Source organism: Patagioenas fasciata, chromosome 3 (genome assembly GCF_037038585.1).
Source record: "Patagioenas fasciata isolate bPatFas1 chromosome 3, bPatFas1.hap1, whole genome shotgun sequence".
NCBI lineage: Eukaryota > Metazoa > Chordata > Aves > Columbiformes > Columbidae > Patagioenas > Patagioenas fasciata.
In genome coordinates this window covers 84,247,597-84,270,983 of record NC_092522.1, presented here as the reverse complement: position 1 = coordinate 84,270,983, position 23,387 = coordinate 84,247,597, and the positions used below count along the sequence as shown (strand labels likewise).

Here is a 23,387-nt window from a genome sequence, read left to right as displayed (position 1 = left end):
TGATTCTTGGCAACTGGGACCCAAGATTTTTCTGTGCTTTGAACCAATACTATTGTAATTCCTACCTCTTTACAGTCATTTGGAGTAGATGAGAAATAACTTAGATTGTGTTATGACCTCAACTCTGCATTCCAAGAAAACTCCAATGAACTCATACAGATTAGGTGACTCCAAAGTAAAGATGATTTTTTATTTTTTCAAAAGTATGTCCTTTGTTACAAAGCGTTCTCAATTAATGGGAACATTCAGTGGTATGGGGAACAAGGAAACCAAGCTTTTATAAAAGGTAAAATTTTGTAAAAATTGGCAATTCATCGCATCACCTGCCCAAGTTAGATAGACTTAGATAGACTTGAAATGTCACATACGTTTGAATTAGCACACTAAACACTATTGCAACGTTTTGAACCAGGTACAGAATTATAATATCTGAGAACATGCATTGCAAGAAGAACAAATTTCCAATTTGTATTTCACTGAACACAAAATGGGCAAAGTTTGTTGCAGGGCAGTTATGTAAAAGAGCTCAGTTCTATTGATCCAGATCTCAAAGCTCAATCTAGGTTTTTGGTATAACTTCTAATCAGTAAAAGTGGCTCGGATTTATACACATTTCTAACTGAAGCAGGCCTTCCAGACTGCACATGCATGTAATCCACCTACCAGGCATATGGGGACTGTGGAATAAATAGATATGAGCAGCTCTACGATTGTTCATTGGCTTTGGGGAACAAATGGATCCTTCATGAACTGTCAGCATCACCTCAATATGTTTTGGAAATCTCTTTTCAAATACTGCCCTTCTCCACTCCCACTGAGAATGTAAATTCTTGTAGTTCAAAATGGTGTAACTCTTTTATTCAGTATTCTTATTTTATATCATTTTGGATACTGCACGTTAATTTTCATTGCAATTCTGTTCCAGATGTTTGTGCACTACAAAAGGTTTTTGTTTCTAAGTACATGTTCTGCTGCAGTAATTATCCCTCCTGCACTGTAATTCAAGCCTGAAAGTTGATTTATTCTCCGTGTGTTCTTTGTAGAATTAAATGTGTCGCCATTGTAACTGACTTACTTCTGACAAAGCTGATCTAAACAGTTGCAGAAATGTCTCATTGCCTTCGCAGTTATGATCCAAATTAACTTGTCAACATTTTCCAACTGTTATTTACTACAGATTTGCCACGGCTCTAATCAGCTATAGAGGTGGGAGAAAAAAGGACAATTAGGGTAAGGAGTGTTTTTCCTTGCAGTTTTCTAGAGACAAGTGTAACTGGAGCTTCATTTCACAAGTACTTTAGGATACGTAGAAAGTCAGAAATGTTGATGGGTCAGAAAATCATGAAGAGGCTTGTTCAGTGATTGTGATCTGACTCTGAAGCCTACTGAAATTAGCTCTTGTACTAAAAATGAGATTACCCTGTCTGTCATAGCATATTTCATATGTCATTTCACATGCAATTTGCTGCCTACAGACCAGCTTCTGCTATCTTTGTTCATCATGTGCCAAGAATACTGCAACTGCATGAAAAAGGTGAAAATTCAGAAAAAAATGAGAACATTGGCAATTGTTCTGATAGCATTAATCCATTTCAGATTTTGTTTCTTTGCATGTATTCTGTATTGCCTAAACTGTAAATTCTCCTAGGAAAGTAACACACTGAGTGTTGTGTGATTTAAACACAGCCAGAGACCGCAAGGGGCCTTGCTGGAGAGCAGGTCACTGTGCATTGCGCTGACTGGAGCTGTTGAAAGGTGATCAGCAGCTGTTCATCTAGCCTGACAGAATGAACACTGTGTTCAGAATGCCTTTGCTCTTCTCATATGAGAATACAAGCGACGACTCCTTTTGAGAGGGGACTGCCCTCAGCCTGTGGATCTCTTTTCCCTACCCTGACCATGGCAAGGGCAAAGCGTGTCCTCCAGGCAGCGGGACAGGATGCCAGTGGTGGCTCCTGGAGGGTCCCAGCAGCCTCTTCCAGGCCCCCACGCCATCACCACCTGCTTGAAACATGATGGTACCACCTGACAACTGAGTTGGAGTTGCCCAATACATCCACCATTGGCGTCTGTCATAACCTGCAGTGTTCAAAAGGTTCATCGCTCTTTGACAAAAGGCATCTCTGTGAGGGTGTTTATTTTCAAACCTCTCTGGGGTGAGAGGAGACGCTTTTAGGTCTGGGAAAGTATGTCTCATGTTCAAGAACCAAATCATGATGATCTATCCGTAGATAATTCATGTTGCAGTTCTATTTTTAAGATACCTAAGAAATATATATTATGAATATAAAACTAAAGTTGCTTCTTTTCTGAGAGGGCACTGTGGCTGAATGGAAACCATGGTAACTAGGATGGCATATGCTGGTACCTTGTTCCTGAGTGATAAAAATGCACATGGAGTAGGCTTTGTGCTTAGCAACAACATCTAATCAACCAAGTTTCCAAATAGCCCTCCCTCCAGTCTTCCATTGCAGCTGCCATCCTTGTCCCATGCAGTATGTATGCCCAGTCTTTGTACTTTCATGTTCACTGATCCATCCTTTAGGCATGCAATAAGCAGCACAAAATACATTTCACACAAAAGAAAACAATTTATTCTTGTTGGCCATTACTTTAGGAGAACACACAACTCAGATCTCCTTCCCTGCAGAGCTGTTGTGAAGTATGACTCATCCTTGGCCAACATGTTGGATGTTCACTTTAATGAGAATATGTTCATCTAAAGATTGTTGTAAACACTTGCTGTTAATAACAAATTACTCCCTAGTATACAATGGGAAGTAAAAGCAATCTTAGTACATTTAATACATTAAGCTGTACATTTTAAGTCACGTTAGGGCAACACACTGACAAAAATTAATTAGGGAAATTCTCTAACTAGCATACATTGGCTGCCATACAAATCATGTTGGCATGAAAAATGAGAATAATGCAAATTGTACTCTACAGTGATGATTAAATATTTTCTAAACACTAAACAATATTATACAAATCTTTGATACCTACCCGATGCAGAAAATCTGGACGAGGATCCCGTTTATTTACAATTACAGGAGCGAAAAGAGATTAAGTATTCCTGCTTTCTAGTTGTTGATGGTGCATGTTAAACAGGCTGACTTCATAGAATCATAAAATAGTTTGGGTTGGAAGGAACCTTCAAAGGTCATCTAGTCCAACCCCCCAATGAGTAGGAACATCTTCAACCAGATCAGGTTGCTCAGAGCCCCGTCCAGCCTGGCCTCGAATGTCTCCAGGGATGGGGCATCTGCCACTTCTCTGGGAAAGCTGTGTGAGTGTTTTGCTACCCTCATCATAAAACGTTTTTCCTTATATCTAGTCTAAATCTGCCCTCCTTTAGTTTGAAACCATTACTCCTTGTCCTGTCACAACAGGCCCTGCTAAAAAGTCTGTCCCCATCTTTCTTATAGGCCTCTTTTAAGTACTGAACGGCTGCAATAAGGTCTCCCTGGAGCCTTCTCTTCTCCAGGCTGAACTACCCCAACTCTCTCAGCCTGTCCTCATAGGAGAGGTGCTCCATCCCTCTGATCGTCCTCGTGGTCCTCCTCTGGACTCAGTCCAACAGGTTCATGTTCATCTTATTTTGGGCACCCCAGAGCTGTAAGCAGTACTCTAGGCAGTATCTCACCAGAGCAGAGCAGAGGGGGAGAATCACCTCCTTGGACCTGTTGGTCACACTTCTTTTTCATCTCTCATGGAGATGCTTTCCTCAGTACAGGCAGGTGAAATGCCTTTATACTTACCTGGGATGTTACTGACCCACACAACAGAGCCAGCATCTGACACAGAACAATCTGAAGTTCCAGATATTTTACAATTTTTCTCTTGGGAGATTGTAAAAAAGAACAGGAATATTATTTCTTTCCAAATGTAGCTTAACACACTTGAGTAAGCTTAGTCTGCTCCCAAAATCTAAGCTATTACACTAATACTAGAACAATAATATTGGGTGCATCTCTGTGTCTTTCTCTGTTATGCAGAAATAAAACACATTTGTTTGGAAGCAACATATTTCTTCTCTTTTTAAAGTTCACGGTCATTTACTGACTCTGGATGTACAGTGTCAGAGATTTTGTAACGTACCATATATCTCTGTGCATTGAAATCTCTAGAGTGTTAGACTAATTGACTTTATTAAGATTGTCTGTACTTCTAAGAGTGATCTCACATGGTCAGATCAATAGCATATGATTAGAGCATTATCACAGCTTTTACTACTTGAAAATCTTCACAGGGTGCCACTTGACACTTTCATAGAAAAAAAAAAAAAAAAAGAATAACAGAATCTTAACTGAATTAGCCTTATTTCTAAGCAATTTATAGATGCCTCCGCACTAACATTAAGACCTAATTGTGCATAGTTTTGACCACATGCATCACCCCTGTTGGTGGAAACCTGACCATTTATGTAAATAAATAATCACATAACTAAGCTGCAGGATCAGGACCTGAAGATCTATCTTGTTCCATTATCTTGATGAGGATAACAGTGTCCCCTTGCACTGGCATGGACTCAGGTTCTCTGGGTCATCCACAGTCCTCTTGTGACAGGTCAGAATTTTTCAGCTTTCTTTTATCACTGAACTGAACATAAGAGGAACACCTACCAGAAAGGCAAATGTGTATACACCACAGACCCATCAGAGAGTCTTCCTGGAGTGATTTAGGTGATATAATGACAACTCGGTGTATGCTGCTAAGGCAATGATCAAAAAAATAGAGGTGTCAGTTACTGCACATAGATTTCTTCATATATCTGACCTGAGGCAGACCTAAGGCATTAAGAAACTGTGTGCATTTTTTTGTGTGGTATCTTTGTGAAAATGTGGGATACTTGAAAGTAAAATGTGTACTCACTTATGCCTATGTATCGATACTATTAAAAAAAATCATCAAAGCATCATACCTTATAGAGGTGATCTATAACAGACCTGTTTCCAACTCTGTCATGAAGTTTGAGGCCATAGAAAATGAGTAACAACTACAGATCTTTTAAGCATGCAGTAAATGGAAACAATTTCTGTCATTAAGTGCTCTGACTGTAATGTGGATCCTGTAACCTTATTAGCAGAAAATGTTCCTACAGAGGAATTGCTAAAGGAAGAGGTGCAGTTGTGAGCTTACATATAATTTTTCTACATTACTGTTCATTAAATAAAATAAAGCAATATTATTTTCATTGGTAAACCAGTAAGAAAGAACAGGGATAAGTTTTGTTTGGATTTTCATTCTGGTTTCCATGTTCTCCCATCCTGAGCCCTGGTTGCTGCTTTCCAGAGATGAATGGATTGTCTGGTACTAAGTATACGCAGAGAAAACAAGCAAACTGGCAGGAAGAATGATGGTGTTACTATTGCAGGAATAATCCTTAAATTGTATATTTGTATTCTGTTGAATGATTTCTTTGTCTTTTAAGCTATATGTTAGTACCTTTTCTCTGTACTCATGTCTTGTAGATGAAACGACAGAGTTGGCTCCCAATAGGAACAGGAATCAGAAGGACAACATTCCAAGCAAAGGAGTAAAGCACAGATGGATGGAAATAAGTTTCTCTCCCCATTATTTTTAATGTTCTGGTGATGCTGAGAAGCATTTGGCCAAGCATAGGCAGTACGGAGTCAGTCTTCCCAGAGGCATGCAGTAGAACAACAGGTAACAGTCACAAGTTGCAACAGGAAGCTTTGCCCAGCCATAAAGAAATGGGTTTTTCCGATCGAGTGAGTTGCCCAAGTTGTGGCATCTCCAGCCTTAGAAGTATTCAAAGCTTGACTGCACAAGATAAATTATTCCCTTACAATTCAAATTATTCTGTGATTCTATGAGTTCAAAACAGTTTACAACATGGTGCCCAATGTGGTCTGCCTCTTTCCCATGTGAAATGCTAAGTTCTTCTCCTTCCACTAAGATCATTCCTCATCCGTATAACCATTAGATCCCAAATGCCTGGAGGGCTAACTGCACTTGACTTCCATGGAGGTCACCCATCCCCTATTAAAACTGTCATCCAGCTCCTGCAGGTCAGTAAGACTCCAGTACTCATTATTCCAGTGCAATTGCCTTTGTATAACCTTAATGGAATAAGGACAAGCTCTGAAAGTATTACAGACATTGTAGATGCTGCTTATGGTCTGCGACTTTATAAGTAAAATTAAAAAGTGAAGTAGAAATATTGTTGTAGCATGGCAAGAAATACATATTGAAAAAAGCATGCCTAGAAAAAGTCAAGATTAATTTCTTTTATTATACCTATAAATTTTTTATTCTTACTCTGCCACTAGCAGACCTCAGAAAAAATTAAGAAAATATTAGTCCTAATGGTAAACCAGAGAAAAACATAGCAGTAAATTAAGTAATGCTTTGTGTGATGACTTCTCTAAAAGCAGTAGGGTGAACTGTCCTTGTAGAGCACAGCCAGAACAAATATTATTCTTGTTTTCATAGTTTACATTTAGGTGCACAATGGTAAGTCACCTCCCCAAACGATGCAATCAGGTCCCCTGAGCCCCTCTCTGGATAAATCTCATCATATTTTGATAAACCTCTAGGGGCACTTAAAAGTTGTGCTAGTTAACAACATAAAAAAAAACCCCACATGCAGCATTTTATATGGACTTGGCAGGGCTTTCAGAAAGTTTTACTTGGGAAGAGGGGTTATTTGCAAGCATTCAGCAACAAAACCGTCTGCCTATATCTCCTCCACAGCCTGGAACTTCATTTTTGTCCCGTGTATCTAGTGAAGGGATGCAACAGAGAAGCTGTTTTCTCATCTTTAAGCCATGTTTTTTTTCAGCTGCATCTTTAGATACCACTCTGCAACCATAGAAACAGTTTGACCAATTGGAATGCACACGGGATTTTTATCTCTTAAGTAATGACTTTTCCTTATCATGGAAATAACTTGAAACCAGCACTTTGTGAAGTTATTTCAGATTCAAGTTGTCTTCCACTTGAAACAAACCTTTGATTGAGACAGCACAAATGCAACGTATGTGTCTACTGCTCAGTGTAGAAAGGATGAAGCATTTGAAAATCCTTTGTGACACATTGTTCAACCTGACATTTGAATCTATGTATCTCTATTTCTTGTTTTCCTCCCTCATTTGGGAAGCCAAGATGATCTGTGTAGGCTAAGGTGAAGGAGATGCTATCATTTCATCAAGGACAAATGATTATTTTAACAAAGGCCTTTCATATTGTTAAAAATAAAAGTCCTTTCAAGAAGGAAAGGAGTAATAGCACATCAAAAGCCCTATGTAATTGATATTAAAATAATGTTTTGCATTTTGACTTTAGATTCACATTTTCATCTTTCATTTTCAGAAGTATCTAGCAGCTACGACAGAAGGAACAGTTTGTATTTATCAAAGTATTTTCTAGGTTGCAGCAAACCCAAGGGGATTTGAGTAGCGTGGTTCACACTCAGTTCAAGCTTCAGTTCTTGGCTGAGAACTAATTACACTTCTTTTGGAAAACTGAAAGTTAGATGCTAGATCACGATATTGTAGCAAGGGGTGAATTCTGTAAGAAGTTCCACAGCAGCAGAATTACAAAAACCACAACATTTGAAGGATAGAAATCCAACAAGGGTTTCCCATAGTGCTCTGTCAGTAAAACTATGGGGGGTTTTCCTTAGGGTGTCGCAGAAATATTGCAGTTTCGCCACTTTCTGAAGGCTAGAGAATTATGTATGTCATGAAGCCTACACATCACAAACAGGTACTTACGTTGTTTGTTGAAAGAACAGACTTGCTTTTAGTAGTGTCTTCTCAGCTTTCAATCACAGCTATATGTCCACGATAAAATTCAAATAATTTTTATTCAAAATGTACAAAATAGTAAATTTCTTTCAAAAGGCTTCAGAAACCATGATTAAATGTCAACCTATTAAGAAAGTCACAAGAAAAATGGCTCAATTTCTCAAATTGCTACATGAAAACTTTGGAACATATAAATACACATATATATATATAAAAGAGTTTACTATTGAAGTATTGCATGTGCAGAAGTGAGCTGATAGAATTTATCTTTGTTAAGTGACGACAACTGTGAATTCATTCCCACACAGGAAATCTTTAACTGGTGACAGCTGAGAAAGGCTGAACACAGTATGAAATTTATTCCCACTTTCTTTCTCTGTGGAGGAGCAAAGCCAATAGAGTGGCATTATTTCTTCCTAAAGACATCTTCAGTAGCCTGCTTTGCTTTGATTCATTGCTATTCAATGCACTTACATTCCAGTTATTGCTGTTTCACTGTAGCTTTAGGCAGACAGTAAATCAGCCTCACTCATTGTACACAGTTAATTGCCTATCTATGAAACAGGACTAGAAACTTGACAGATGATACTCCTCAACAAAGTAGTGAGGAGAGTGGGAGGGCTGGATTTAGGTAAGGATGGGAATGGAAGTAACTAGGATAGGACAAGCTTTTTGAGATTGCCCAAAGCTAAACAAAAAATACAAATAAATAAATAATTTCCCCATTATTGGCAAAGCAAAATATCTTGCATTCTGTTTGAACTGTTCATAGAAATAAATGCCATTTCATACCACCATGCCAAAATATTTTATTACAATATAAAAAATGGGGTTTAGAATATGCTTGTCCCATCCCAATTGAAATAACTTGAAGATAATGTATTTCAAAAATCCACAGAGGCATTTTGGTACCTCTGGACATTCAGCTTTTTGCCCCTAGACAGTGCACAAAGAAAACCATGCCAAATTTTAATAACTTGTTTCCCTCAGTGGACATGGCTGGTATTAGAATTAAGCTGAATATATGCTGACTCCAATGAAAGGACAGCCACTGATGCTGACGATGGTAAAGGCTGTTTCTCCTTCTCAGTCTTAAATATACCAGTTTTTATTTGTTTTCTGCCATGTTAGTGAGTTATACCAAGAGGAACTTGAGCTCTGCTGCACTTGGTGTTCACAAAGGAAATTCAGGGTGCCAAGGAATTATGCAACTAAAGTAAGATCCATAGTGTCCAGCTTTTGCAGGACACGGACACAGCTAAGCTAGACCCCTACCTAGCACTGAATTTCTGCTTCACCTTAAGGGGATGCAGATCCACATCCCCATTTTAAGAGGAGAGACCTAACCATCAAACCTGTGGCATCCAGACTTACAGCACCCAGCCCCTACTTCATACCCAACACGTGGCCTGGGTAGAGTCAGAACTACTTGAGTCACAAACTGTGCCATGTAGATTTTCCTGGGATAAAAAGCCCTGTGCAATTAATAATAGGGCATACTTTAGTTCAGAGAAAATAATCCAAAGACTCCACCTGTACCTCTTTTTCCTTCTGCCAACACAGGCAATTATAACCAGCTCTGCACTCCCAGCTGCACACACACAAGTTGCCGGTGCTGTTGTCCTTCTGCAGAGCCCTGACATCTCTCACGTAAGAAGAGCTCCCAGCTGTGATGTTCTTGCAGGTTTCCAGTTACAGCAAACCCTGGCCGGAGTGGTTCTGGCTTTCACCAGCACCATTTGCCACTCATCAACAGTGGGATCCCACATTCCCTGGGTGAACCCAGCTCATGAGTATGGCTGTCATTTCAAAGGTAGGGATTTCTCCACCCACACCATCACCTCCGTCAGCTTTCTAAAAGGTAGGGACCTGAGAGCTTCAGTCCTACAAGACACCTATGCAAGGAATCCTTATAGGAGACAATTATGGGGTCTATCCTGCCTCTAGTTGCTTCTCTCTGGGTAACACAGCAGCGCTGCTCCTATCAGGAGGCCAAGCATCTCAAAGACAGAGCTTCAGCAATGGAAGTAACCCACACCCAAAGGGGATCTTGCACAACAGTCATAGAAGAACCACCTTGGTGGATGTAATTTTTAAATTCTCTTTCTGGCAGTGGACACATCAAACTCCTCTCCACGCCACAGAGATGCAGGAGCTCCGACAGTGTGCTCCCTCCGGGACACTACAGGAGATGTGCTGCTGGTACCTAATGCTGCTGTCACCTCATGTAAATCTCAGCCTCTGTTTTAGACCACGAAAACTAATGTTAAGCTTCTAAGAGAAATTAATAAACCACATTGTTTTTAGCAGAAGACACTTAGCTCTGATAAGGTACAACAGTACCTAGGCCGTGAAAGGTTACAGAATTCATTAGACTTATAGATTGCTGGAACCAGATTTAGCAGCAACAGGCACAGAGTGTTTTGATTGCTAAGAGCACACCAATCCATGTACAGCTTCCACAGTCTCAAGTGCCAAAATCCGTTTGCACCTGAAGGTCACCTGTGCTGGTCAGGCCTCCCTTGCTGTCAATTCAACACTGGTGGCACCTGATTAAGAACCAGAAAAGCCATGTTTAGAATAGAGCAGTGAAACCTGAAGCTTCAGGGAATCTCAAACATGAAAGCACAATGCTCATGTAAAACAAGGCGAGACAGATGCCTTTTTAAACTTCTGTGTTTGCAACCTGTTTTATGACTACTTGAGGTTTGACCCCATTTTACAATACAGAAATAAGATATTCCATTTTGTAAATTTAGTACACACCTTCTGCATATAAACATAATTTTCTTTTCTCCTTCAGTAAAAAGAGGTAGCTTAAAAGACAATTTCCCTGTGGTGGGAGGCTACAGAAAGATCGCTTTTTGTACCAAAGTTCCCTCCGCCCAGCCTGCACAGAAAGCAGAGTTAATCCCCCTCCCTGCCTCACAGCTCCAATCTTGGCTGTCTTGGCATCAGACTGCAAGAATCTAGCTATGATTAATACATGGTGAGGCAGCACAAGATTACTTAGTTTCACATATCCCAAAAGAGCAGCTTTTGAAGATGTATGAAAAACTACATCCCTTTTGAAAATCTCTCCTATTCATAAGTTCTGCAGAACAAAACGTGTTCAGTCCTCTCATCTTTACCTCAGCAGATGTGCTACTCCTAGAAGGCAAGAGACAGCTCTGCTGAAATAAAACATGTTGTTGATCCTGCAGAATACAACCTAACATTTGCATGTGAGCCAGTAAAGACCAAAGAGTGAGGCTGCATAACGTTTTCATAACAGAGAAAGCTGGGAATAGATTTAATGATACAACGCAAGAGGAATGGGACTATGTCACAGAAAACATGGGTAACTGAGCAACTAGACTCCCCATAAAGAGATGTTTTTTTTGGAAAAAACAAGCCTGGAAGCGAGAATACCTGCCAGGACTACCCTGAGGCAATTAAATTTTATGTCTCACCAGAAATGTAACCCTCATTTCCAAATGAGGCTCAGTCTGTTCTATGAACTCATTCTGTCTTGGTGCCCAAGGTGGCCCTGGCTTTATTCAGTGACATACCTTTCCAAATGCTTTGGAAAACTGGTGTCATAATACCAAATATTAAGAACTTTGTTAACCACGTATCATTTATATTGGAAATGAAACAACTCCCTTGCAGGCTCACAAAGCTTGTACTTGGTAGACGTTTTACACTAATTTGGCAAGAACAAAGCCATTTGAGTGAGACAGGTTATCCTCTACCAAATATAATGATTCTGTATGGTGGCCGAAAACATCTGAGCTAAATTTGACATGCTGCATGCATGGCAATGAAGCATGAAAAATCCTCCACGTAAGAGTCCCAGAAAACTGAATTGCAGATTCCCACAAATTTCCCATAATTACCCCTTCAAAACAGTTGCTTAAAGAGTACCTTTTCCTAAAGCTGACAGACAAACAGCTATGGGGAATGGATACAGACAGAAAGGGACATAGATGAAAGCAAGTTAAAAGCATAAAGAAAATACCACTATTCTTCTGATTAGAAGTTGCATCAAAACTAGCAACTGGTAAGCAGGCAAGATAAAGAGTCCCTTGAAATAGGAAGAAAAAGAAAGGAAATACAACGTTCTAGAAAAGATGCAGCAGCAAGAATAGTCTTAACCCAGACATCAACCCTAAAGACAGTGTCATCTTCAAACACGTACTCACATGAACACAGCTGAAGTACACATCTCCCAAGGACCTCGTGGCTGGATGTGGCTGGTAGCCTACACAGGACAAGACGGTAGTGCTGAATGCTTGATCAGGGATGGGCTTTCCCACCAGAGCAAAGATCCATGCTCCTGGCTTTTCTGTGAACTTTGAGCAAGCAAAACTCTCCATGTCTGAAGAGGTAATTTGGATAAAGGTACAGATTTTACACAATCCCATACCGTCAGTAACACCTTCATAATACTGATTTGACATTGCTCAACACATAGGGCAGGTGACCAGCAGAAGAAACTGTGTTGACAGCAAACTGAATTGCGTCTCGTTCTCCTCAAGTGAATGCACTGTGTCAGAGACACACTGCTCTGGAGGACCCCTCTGGGCCACCAGGAGTTCACCTGCTTCCAGGAGGATAGATCCTGGCCCACCTCTGTGCTGTGGGACTTGCTGCTTCCCCACTGTGGACAATACACTCTAAGGATGAGATCCTGGCGCCAGAGAAACCAGGGATAGCTTTGCAATCATTTCATTCACAGCAAGGATATTGTCCTGAAACTATGTCTGAGCATTGAACACGTTGATGAGCACCAAACGTCCCAAAGCAGATGCCTGTTGAAGACTGTAAGAAAAACAGTATATACCATAATGCCTCTGGGGACTTGCTACGTGACACAGGGTACTGTCATAGTGTAGACACATCACAAGGCAGTTCACAAAGGCAGACAAGATAAGCCAAAATACATACCAAATTAGCCAAGGGATATGGTTAAGCTGGTGTTTGGTGCTGATGGTAAAGTGAATGTTTAATCAACTCCAATACCTAATTAAAGATTCATTTTTAAAGAAGGAAATGACAGCATCTCCAATAATAATAACAGTATCTGTACCAAATGCATTCCACATCTGTTTTCTGAATATTACCTTAAATATTACATTAGGATGAACAGTACTCAATAATGTATTTCTTTTACAACATTCTATAAACCAGAGTGTTTTGTGGAAAACAAAAAAATCTTAGTGTTGTACATAGCACAGATGCATTAGTTTCAGAGTGCAACTCTGTTGCCATTACAAGAAAAATGACAAGCCTATCCCAAATCCACACATCCAAAGACTAACAATTTTGAATGGTTATACAATGCACTTAGTTATCATCTTCCACTAAGGTACAGTATTATGCCCTTCAGAAATTAATCAAGCAAAATCTTGAATTCACTGTAGCAAACTGTACTGTAAATACCTTGTTCCATATGAAAGAAGTGGAAATAATCATGCTGTGAAATAGCAAAGTAAAATATTTACCAGAATCTGAAATCTAATACCTGGCAGAAAAGTTCTTAAAAGTTACATTGTAGGCCTGGTACTGACTTCCATTCTTTTAATAAATTCAACTTCTCTGGTGATGGGTACTAGGAATGTTAGCACCACACAAAAGTAACCTTTTTTCCCTTTTTTTTTAATAAAGGCAACCATAATACATTTTTAAATATTAATTCTGATTAATCCCCCTTCCAACCTCCGCTTATCTGGAAAACATGAACTGATTTTCACTCCAGTATTAATCAACAGTGCAAAACTTCTTCCTTACTTACACAGACCTGAATAGTCATAGTATCAGAAGGCTTACAATCCAGTTACCTCCTCACAGTTTGCAATATCCTTTACTAACAATCGGAAAAGATCCTGTTCCTGTTCCATATTGTAGCATGCTGACAATTTATTATCAATGAACATGACCCAATCTAAGCCCACGTTTGGATAAGGCAGACAAGGCCTCCATGGATAAAAAAGCCTTTTTTAACAGGACAGGCAGACACTGGCAAGAAGAGGTACTAGTGGGTCCAGTTAGCAGATCCAGTTACATTTGATAGCTACCTATTAGTTACAATATGAACCCTTATTTCTCCTAAACTAGGTGCCAGTCTGCTGCAAGACTGATGGCAGAAGATCATCACTCTTTACAAACTCACTGACAGACAGACAGTATGTGGGGAGGTACAGATATTTAAGCTAAATCAGAACAAACTGAAAGAGGAACCATGCATCAGCCATTACTGTTCCAGCATCAGAAAGAGGCCTCCTTGCTATTCACTTTCTTTTTATTTTAAGTTTGACACAGCTGAATTTCCCAAATGATCTTGTGGTTAACCTTCTTTACAAAGTATAAATACTATGCCATTCTTATACAAAATAAATCCAGCTATTCGTATATACATGCATCTTGTAAGCAAGTCCTTGGAAGAACAGTGTAACATGAAACTACAGAGCTGACACATGCAGAGCACTGATTTAGCTGAAGGCCAGGAAGTCTCTGCTAAGACAGGCAATCTGGTAAGGTAAAGTTCCAACTAGAACTTGCATGTTTTAACTGAACCGGTAACATATGAATGGAATAATCACAATCGTGTGACACGCTGAACTTGGTAGTTATAGTCTGGTTTACAAACTGTATCCTATAGTTGCTGCATTTAACTGAAGCCATCAAATATACAATGGAATTCCTTGAAAACATCTTGCTGGGATAGGAAAGCCACCTTGTTGAGTGACATGTTACCAACTCTCTTCACACACTGAACATACTCAAAAGCAAAATTAAGACACAACTGAGATCACACAAGGGTTTTGGTAATTATTTTTATGTTGGTTTTATAGCTTTTTTGGTGTCTTTAGGAAATTCCTGCACAGCAAAAGGAATGAAGAATTCCAGAAGAGATTTGACCTCCTTCAGTTCCAGACTGTATTCTGCTGCTATTTTCTCTGCAGTCCATATTTGAGGATGAAGTTTATGATTATTAAGAAGTGTCAGAGCCTCCACAATGGAAATTTTGCCTTTGGGAACTTTCTTAACATCTAGATCTCCCAAGTGGCCTAGCTTTGTAAGTCTTTTTTCCTCCTGTTTACAAGGAAGATGTTCACCACCTCCATCTTTTACCTAATTGTGGGAAGGAAAACAAAAAGAGCTTAAGAGCAGTTCTGTTTATTATGCATACTGTAGCAGCCAAGATGTTTTCCTAAATACAGCATTTCCTGTTAGCTTTACCCATTTTCACAGCACTTAAAAAAAAGAAAAAAAGCTTAGCCAGCCTTGCTTCTTAATATCACAAAAATTGTCAGTTGTTCCACAGCCATTCTACGTATGCCAACTTCCCACCCAAATTCTGAAAAGCTATCATCTATTGAACTCTAAGTGTTGTGCAGAATTTGCAACCCTTCATACAAGGCAAACTACAGATAGATAGATAACCTAGTATTTTGTACTGATTCACAGCACAGGGTAAAAAAAAAACACACTATAAACTGGTAGTCTTCTGATACCACCTTTTCATGTAGTCTCTCTCCTCCTTTCATGTTCAGATTTTAGTTTTGCAACTTCTTTTGCTCTGTCTAGAGAACAAGTTTTGCTGGACAAAAAGAAACTATTTTGCAGCATCATATAGAGTTTAATTCCCATGACTACTGCAGTGCTCAGACACATCAAGTCTCTTCTACCAAGTACCTTCATATTTGCAAATGATTTTCAAACCATCTCTGCTTTCCCTATATTGACTTTTCTTAAGATTTAACCAGCAAATGACACTGCAAAAGCAAAATGATGAAAATCTTTCTTAAGAAAAAGTACTTTTTACGGTTATCAGAGTCCATGGCCACTGATTAGCCCACAGACACTCTGTATTAACTCATAAACTGAGAAAACTGATGTTGATGCTACAGCATCTACAACTGGGTGTCTGCTTTTAAACTACAGAGAATGTCTGCTGATGCTACCAGTTCTCCATTGCTTCCTTTTGCTTTGTGCTAAAACTGTGCTCAGATAGTTAATATTTTTTCAAGACTTAACAAAATGATCTGTCTCTGGGTATCTGCCACTTCAGAAATCAGAGTTGGTGCTTTTCCACTTACAATGCACAAAGTATTCAGAATAACATGAGGAAAGAAGCTTTTGGACAAAGTTTTGCCCACAACCCTCAATGCTAACACATTCATTACACTCTCCATAACAACTGCAAGTAAACACAGCACAAGAGCAAGTCTTACATGGCAGCAACCTCAGAGCAGGCACAGAATCAAGCGTTAAGATGTGTTCCACAATCAGTCTTGACAGGATTACAAATGGAGGTGTCTAAGGATATTTAAACTAGACCCTCAACTTTTCAAGATTAGAGTCCTAACCTCTCTTATGAAAACTAAGGATAGAGATTACTTGGAAACTTCAGGGAGAGACTGCAGAAATATCTTTGCATTTTACGGTATTTTTAATCTTGACTAGGAAATACTACAAAGGGGCAAATCAGAGAGATTTAGGAATTTTACTGCTAGATGATTATAAAACTTTTGTTACTTAATAAAACTGCTAATTTTAATAAAATTGTGCAATAATGCAACAGATAAAAAGCACAAAGCATAACATAAGAGGTGGAAAAGAGGAGACTGAACCCTAGTCTGCATATTACTGGAAGGGGTATGCCTTGCTTTCCAAATCCAAGACCACAACCATTGGCAAGGAGAAAACGAAACGATCCACAAGGTTACGCAGAAAAAACTCTTCAGCTGCATAAGGAAAAGCCTCTGCATTGTATGACATTAACATCAGTACTCTAAATGTCTTTGTCCTCTACCACATTCATGCTCCCATAGTAGCCCCAACTTCTTCACTCTTAACAACTCTACAAGAGATCTCTGGAAAACTCCTGCATCTTTGCAGAAGGCTGGCCAGCTGTCCGGCCTTTGAGGAAAGAGAAGTGGTAATTTAGGTGAAAAATAAAGTAACATCAACATGATGTTAAAAAGGAAGACTGCGTAAGTGTTTAAAAGATTGTATAATCACAATCTCTCACATGTTCAAGACACAGGATCAAACACAGCCAGTGCTACTGATATATAAAAAAGTAATGAAAACATCACTTTTATCTATAAAAAGGGTAGCTTTTAGGCACTAACAGAGCATTTTTCTTCCTGCAGAATTTGTGCTGAGTTTGAAAACCACAAAGCTGATGCTGGCACACCTCCTACAGAGAGACATACTCACCCGCACAGGTGGATCTCTGGACTCAACATAAACATCTTTTAACAGGGTGAGGAGCCTATCGTCCTTTCTGTAAATTTCTTTTTGTATCTCCGGATGGTCTAAAGGCAGATAGGAGAAGAAGTGGCAGGAAAAAAAAAAAAAAAAGCGAGAAAATAAATACGTGGGTCAAATTGCTTCCTTTTTGTTATTCCTGCCGGGTTAATAGCTGCCACAGAGGAAGGGCACAGTCCCCACGTCACAGAATCACAGAATGTTAGGGATTGGAAGGGACCTCGAAAGATCACCTAGTCCAATCCCCCTGCTGGACCAGGGACACCTAGATGAGGTTTCACAGGAAAGTGACCAGACAGGTTTTGAATGTCTCCAGAGAAGGAGACTCCACAACCCCCCTGGGCAGCCTGTTCCAGTGCTCTGCCACCCTCACTGTGAAGAAGTTTCTTCTCCTATTTATGTGAAACTTCCCGTGTTCCAGTTTGTACCCATTGCCCCTTGTCTTACCATTGGTTGTCCTTTACATATTTATAAACATTATTGAGGTCATCCTTCAGTCTCCTCCAAGTTAAAAGAGACTCAGCTCCCTCAGCCTTTCCTCATATGGGAGATGCTCCACTCCCTTAATCATCTTCATTGCTCTGTGCTGGACTCTCTCCAGCAGTTCCCTGTCCTTCTTGAACTGAGGGGCCCAGAACTGGACACAATATTCCAGATGTGGTCTCACCAGGGCAGAGTAGAGGGGGAGAAGAACCTCTCTCGACCTACTAACCACCCCCCTTCTAATACACCCCAGGAAGCCATTGGTCTTCCTGGCCACAAGGGCACAGTGCTGGCTCGTGGTCATCCTGCTGTCCACCAGGACCCCCAGGTCCCTTTCCCCTATGCTGCTTTCTAACAGGTCATTCCCCAACTTATACTGGAACCTGGGGTTGTTCCTGCCCAGATGCAAGACTCTACACTTGCCCTTGTTATATTTCATTAAATTTTTTCCTGCCCAACTCTCCAGCATGGTGCTGCTGGGGCAGGTTCCATCTCTCACCCGCCCCAGCGCTGACAGCGCCGCTTCGCAGGCAGCGCAGCGATGCCGGTCACGCCACCGGCGCAAAGGCCCCGCTAGTGGCACGCTGGCTGACGGCTCCGCAGCGGCCCGCGGAGCAGCCCGGCTCCTGCCGTCGCCGGGTGCGGGCCGACTGACACCCGGTCCCACAGGCCCAGGTCCACTCGGCCAGTGGCCCGGCCACCCCGCTCGCCCTCAGCCGGCACGGCCCCGGCTGCCCCTGGCAACCGGCCTTGGCAACCGCCGCCACCGACTACGGCTCCCAGCATGCCCCGCGCGCCCAGCCGCACCGCTCTCAATGTCACCGGCCCCGCGCTGCCCCGGGGACGCCGCGGCCCCGCGCCCCTCGGCCCCGCGCCCCTCAGCACCGCGCCCGCACCCGTCCGTCCCCACCCAGCGCCAGCTCTCCCTCCCCCGTGGCTCTGCTCGCGCCGCGGCTCCGCGCTGGGCCCACAGACACCGCCCCACACACACACACGAGCAGCCCCCTCGTTGTCGCCCCGTCGCCTGGCGAGGCCGGCACCCACCGGCCAGTGGGTCCAGCCGAGAGGTGGGATGTCGCGGCGCGGGCGTCGGCTTCTCCTTGCTGATCTCACGGCGAGCCCGGCTCTCCACGTTGAAAGTCCGGAACACGCGGGCCAACCGCCCGCCCATCGCCGCCGCCGCTGCCGCCACCACCCGCGCCGCGCCTGCGCGGACCGGCGGCGCATGCGCACGGGCCTGGCGGTGGGGAGACGGGGAACGGAAGCTGCGCGGGACCGGGTGGCGGTGTCTGCAGCGGGGAAAAAACAAACACAACGAGAAAACCTCACAAAACCCAAACGAAAACCACGGACCAGCCTATTCCCTGTTTTATTTCACAGCCCCCCGCTGGTGTTTTCTCCTCGTCCTCGGAGGCCGGCCCGCTCCGGGGCCCCTCGTCCGCGCGCCGCGGCGGTGAGAGGCGGCGGTTGATTCTTGCCGTGGCTTTTCTAACCGTGCGGGTGACCGGGGCCCGTGGGGAGCGACCCCCCCGAACCGGTGGGAGCCGCGGCCCCGTGCGTCCCGTCGGTAAATGGCCTCAAGGCGGCGGCCTGGGCCAGGGTTTCCCTTGCAGCCGGGGCTGCCGGCTGAGCTCCACGATGCGTCATTCAACTGTGGCCAATCCATTCATCAGCGGGGTGACACTCGGTGGCGTTTCGGGACACAAGGGAGCGGAGTCCGGCCAGCGACGGTCGGGGCCCGGCCGGTGGCTGCTGCCGCCACTGCAGCGCTGCGGTTCCGCTGTAACCGCCACGAGGGCCCGCTAGCACGGATGAGGGGCCTCTCGATGTGTACAGCGTTACTCGTTCCCCCCCCCCCCTTTTTTTTTTCTCCACATTGTAGCATCCACACGTACCGTATCACCATGTGACATCACATGCCCTGCTGAATGCTCCTCTACAGGATGTTACAGAGTCATAGAGTAGTGGGTTGGAAGGGACCCTCAAAGGTCATGTTAGTCCACTCCCCCTGCAATGAGCGGGGACGTCTTCAACTAGATCAGGTTGCTCAGAGCCCCATCCAGCCTCACCTGGAATGTTTCCAGGGATGGGGCATCTACCACTTCTCTGGGAAAGCTGTGCCAGTGTTTTGCCACTCTCATCATAAAACGTTCTACCTTACATCTATTCTAAATCTCCCCTTCTTCAAGTTTGAAACCATTACTCCTTGTCCTATCACAACAGGCCCTGCTAAAAGTCTGCCCTATCTTTATTATAAGCCCTCTTTAGGTACTGGAAGACTGCTATAAGGTCTCCCTGGAGCCTTCTCTTTTCCAGGCTCTCACAGTTCTGCTCCAGCAACCATCAACTAGTAATCCAATGTAAAGTGTCTTACCCTGTTATTTTAATCTTCCTAAGTTTTTACTTGGATAATGGTAACATGGAAGTATTTAGGGATGGGGGATTTAGCCTCTTAATAACATGTATAGCATTTCCCTAGAGGCACCTTACTGGTTTATTCAGTGACAGAAAATTAATTTATAAGCAGATATCATCTAGAACACATACTCCACATAAAAATCTGCACAGCAGCTCCTCAGTGCTGTTCAGAATTTGTGGGCTATGCAATGTTATCAGGGTGCAATCACTCTCTCAGCCCTACTGAATGACCTTCCTTCTACAAAAATTGCTAAACTGCAAGAGAGTTGTGAGAAAGTACTTAATCCTGAGCCATTTAGAATAAGAAAGATAAAATTGTAGACAGAGGTAAAATTGTTGGGATGGCATCAGCAGTTTAAACACTTAGAAGAAAAACATAAGCATGAAAATATATAAAATCCTCTGAGAGAAAAGAAAGCCAAAGAGCAATGCTAAGAACTTATTAGTCCATTGCAAGAATCAATAGAACCTGATGTTTCTCCACCTGATTGTGGGGTCAACCAAGACTCCTAGGATGTCTTACCAAAGGAGGTTATTAGTGGCTTCTTAATCCCAGCTGCTTTGTGAATTAGCCATTAAGTAATTGCTTTATGTTTTTAAGTTGTGTATGTGCTGTTTGCAGACCCTTCTAATGCACAGCCATAGTTGAAGGAAGTGAGTTGGAGGGGGAGTGTTAATGCAGGACAGAGACAAGACCTGACTTCCAGCTGTGTTCTTTTTTGGGAGGAAAACATGTATTTTCTACCCTTGCATCCATCTAGTCATGCTTATAGCTGTGGGTCTGCAAAACCTGGGTTTTCAGAACTTGATCTTCTGCTAGTAGCATTATTTAGTAATATCAATGATGATGTGATAGTTATTAATCCCACACACCACGCTTGAATCCTACATAATGAATGACAGAGAAGACAAAAGACAGACTGTTGGATGAGGAAAGCCAAATAACTTTAGAAAGGCAATGGAGACAGGGTAGTGTAAGTATGATCCACATGGGCTTTCTGCTCTCGCGGGCAATCCTGAAGGTGCAGTTTCTCCACTGCTTCATTTTAAAGACTCTCACTGTCTGTAGGAGAAGGATGGATATATGTCTTCAGTTTATGTTCTCTGGTAGTAAGCTTACTAACCTTTTATTTTAGGCACTGCATCTGTAGAAATACTAAGAAGATAAGTGATAGCAGTGATAACAGGAACATGGCCACTGTTCAAGCTGCCAGAGTCAGACCGGTGGCAAGTTTAAAAATATCAGTAGCCGATTGCTTGCTGAATTAACCAACATTCTTGAGTACAGGATTTCATATTTTCATGAGTGGTATCTGGTGCAGCTACAATGGCAAAGTTCACATGGATGCCTTTGGTGGTTGCGGACCTTTGATGTGTACTTTAGCATTTGTCTGAGACATATTCTTGTTAACCTGCCTGTGGATGCAAGACATTGTGCCCAATTTGGAAATAAAGATTCTCCCCTTCAAAAGGTAAGAACCGCCATCTTCTGGGATCAAACTCAGCACAGAGCTTCTGTCTTCGTAAAGCCTGAATGTGACTAATACTGCTGTAATACTTACTGACAGCAAAATAAATTCACCAGAAGGCAGCCAGTTAAAAATAAAGAGTGATGTCATACTCTGCCTGTCACTTCCTGTCACTGAGGATGGCACAAGGCTGTTCTTTTTATGTATAAGGAAGCATCAAGTGTAAAAGATTTTTATTCTGAAGAATCTTTCTTAGATTGTAAAAAGCAGAACTGAGATTAACGCCCCCTCCCTTTTTTTTTTTTTTTTTAATAGTTTGGTATTTTACCAATGTGACCATGTTGATATTAAATATCAGTAATCAAGAGCTTGGATTTGTTTTTTCCATATTAAGTATCTGCAAGTGTGGTTATTTAAAAATGAATGTGTAGTTCCTCAATCATAAAAACAGTGTGTGTTCAGCTCATGCGATATTACAAATGAGATGCATTTTTCTTGAACCAGGAGCCTGAATTTTTGCAGGGACGTTAAAAGTAGCTCTTTGACAGAGCAGCCCATGAGACAAACACTGACTATCCAGCTGAGTTCATGCATACCTGCAGCCTGTTCTCAACAGCAGACACTATCAAACAGATCAGAGAAAAATACTGTAACTCGCACAATATATGTATGCCATAGGCTGCCCCACCAGATCTCCTTTGAATCCTTTCATACCTCTACGAGAGAGATTTCTACAACTACTGCATACCTGGAAAATAAAAAGTACATTTGTGACAATTCTTTGAATTGTTTGTTTCAGTTTTTCATCCCAGTTTTGATTTTATGTTGCATGTTCTTAATTTTCATTCTCAACTATTTTTGTAGCTGAATGAAAAATCAAAAATTAATTTTGGTAGTTAACTAGCATCAAAAGTCTGATTGATCTATTGAAAAATCCCCTTAGAGAAGGGAGAATAAGATTGTCTAGGGTTAACTTGTTCTGCTGTGAGGTACTACTAAGGTTTCTCTGCTGTCTTTGCTATTCAGAAAGGCAGGAATCGGAATATTAGTCCAGACGGGCAGGTAATCTCAGTGAAATAGGAGAGGTTTTTTTAGAAATGGATGTCCAGCTTCAGAGGTTTTGAGAGAAGGCAGGTGAGGTTTGCTACGTGATTTATGGTCTGGGAATGACTAAGTGGTCAACAGCAGAGGAAAATTAGAAGTGTCCTTATACAGCACTGGCTGCATAGGTTTATGGATGATTCTGTCCACATTTTCCACCACTGACACTGTGTTCTTCTTCTCGTATTTTTGTTGCTGTTTGTTCATAATTTATAGCACTTTAAAGGGATATTCTAGCAAATTCTTGTATCATTAGGATTCAGGGAATTGAGTCCTCTGTTCTGATGACTGGTTTCCCAGTAAATACAATGAGAGCATTGATGCATTTGTTCCTTATCTCACTGGCATTAGGCAGAACCAGAGAACACAGCATTAGCAAGAACTGATTATGAGCCAAGGAAAAATGACTGTCCTGCAACATTGTAAAGACAAACTGAAGAAAGATGGACATTTAGATAATTCTTGGCTTTCAGTGATTTCTGATCGTTCTGTTACTTAATTTGTTTTGTTCCTGTGTTATTGGCTTCAACTGCTCTGCCTTTTACTGGTTCCTGAAGTATCTACAAACACATGGAAAGCTTTTGCTTAATTCCAGACTGTGATCAAAGTGTTACTGAACACTTGCATCTTTTCAAGGCTAGGTGGCTGCAGTGATTTATTTAAAGGAGTTTTTGTCAAGTCCTTATGTGGATGAAGTTTATGGAGAATGCAGCAAGCTCATATTTATAGGCTCACACACCAGCCCAGACAGGTCACTAACTCCTTGTGAGACAACATTCATTTCAGAGAGATTGCATTTAAATCCTCCTGATTGACTCTGGGTTGGTATACCTGACATCATCTTCCATAATTTTCCTATCTGATTGTTATAAGCTCAATT

The 23,387-nt window shown here is 41.7% G+C and overlaps 1 protein-coding gene across 1 annotated transcript; it reads right to left on the bottom strand.

Moving 5' to 3' along the window:
- Positions 1–12,736: 12,736 nt before the first annotated feature.
- NDUFAF4 (NADH:ubiquinone oxidoreductase complex assembly factor 4) lies at positions 12,737–18,840 on the bottom strand. Its single transcript, XM_065836032.2, has 3 exons — positions 18,564–18,840; positions 16,986–17,083; positions 12,737–14,891 (listed from the first exon to the last, which is right to left on the bottom strand). Exons 1-3 carry the CDS (start codon positions 18,688–18,690, stop codon positions 14,595–14,597), a joined length of 522 nt encoding a protein of 173 aa, XP_065692104.1. The 5' UTR covers positions 18,691–18,840; the 3' UTR covers positions 12,737–14,594.
- Positions 18,841–23,387: the final 4,547 nt, after the last annotated feature.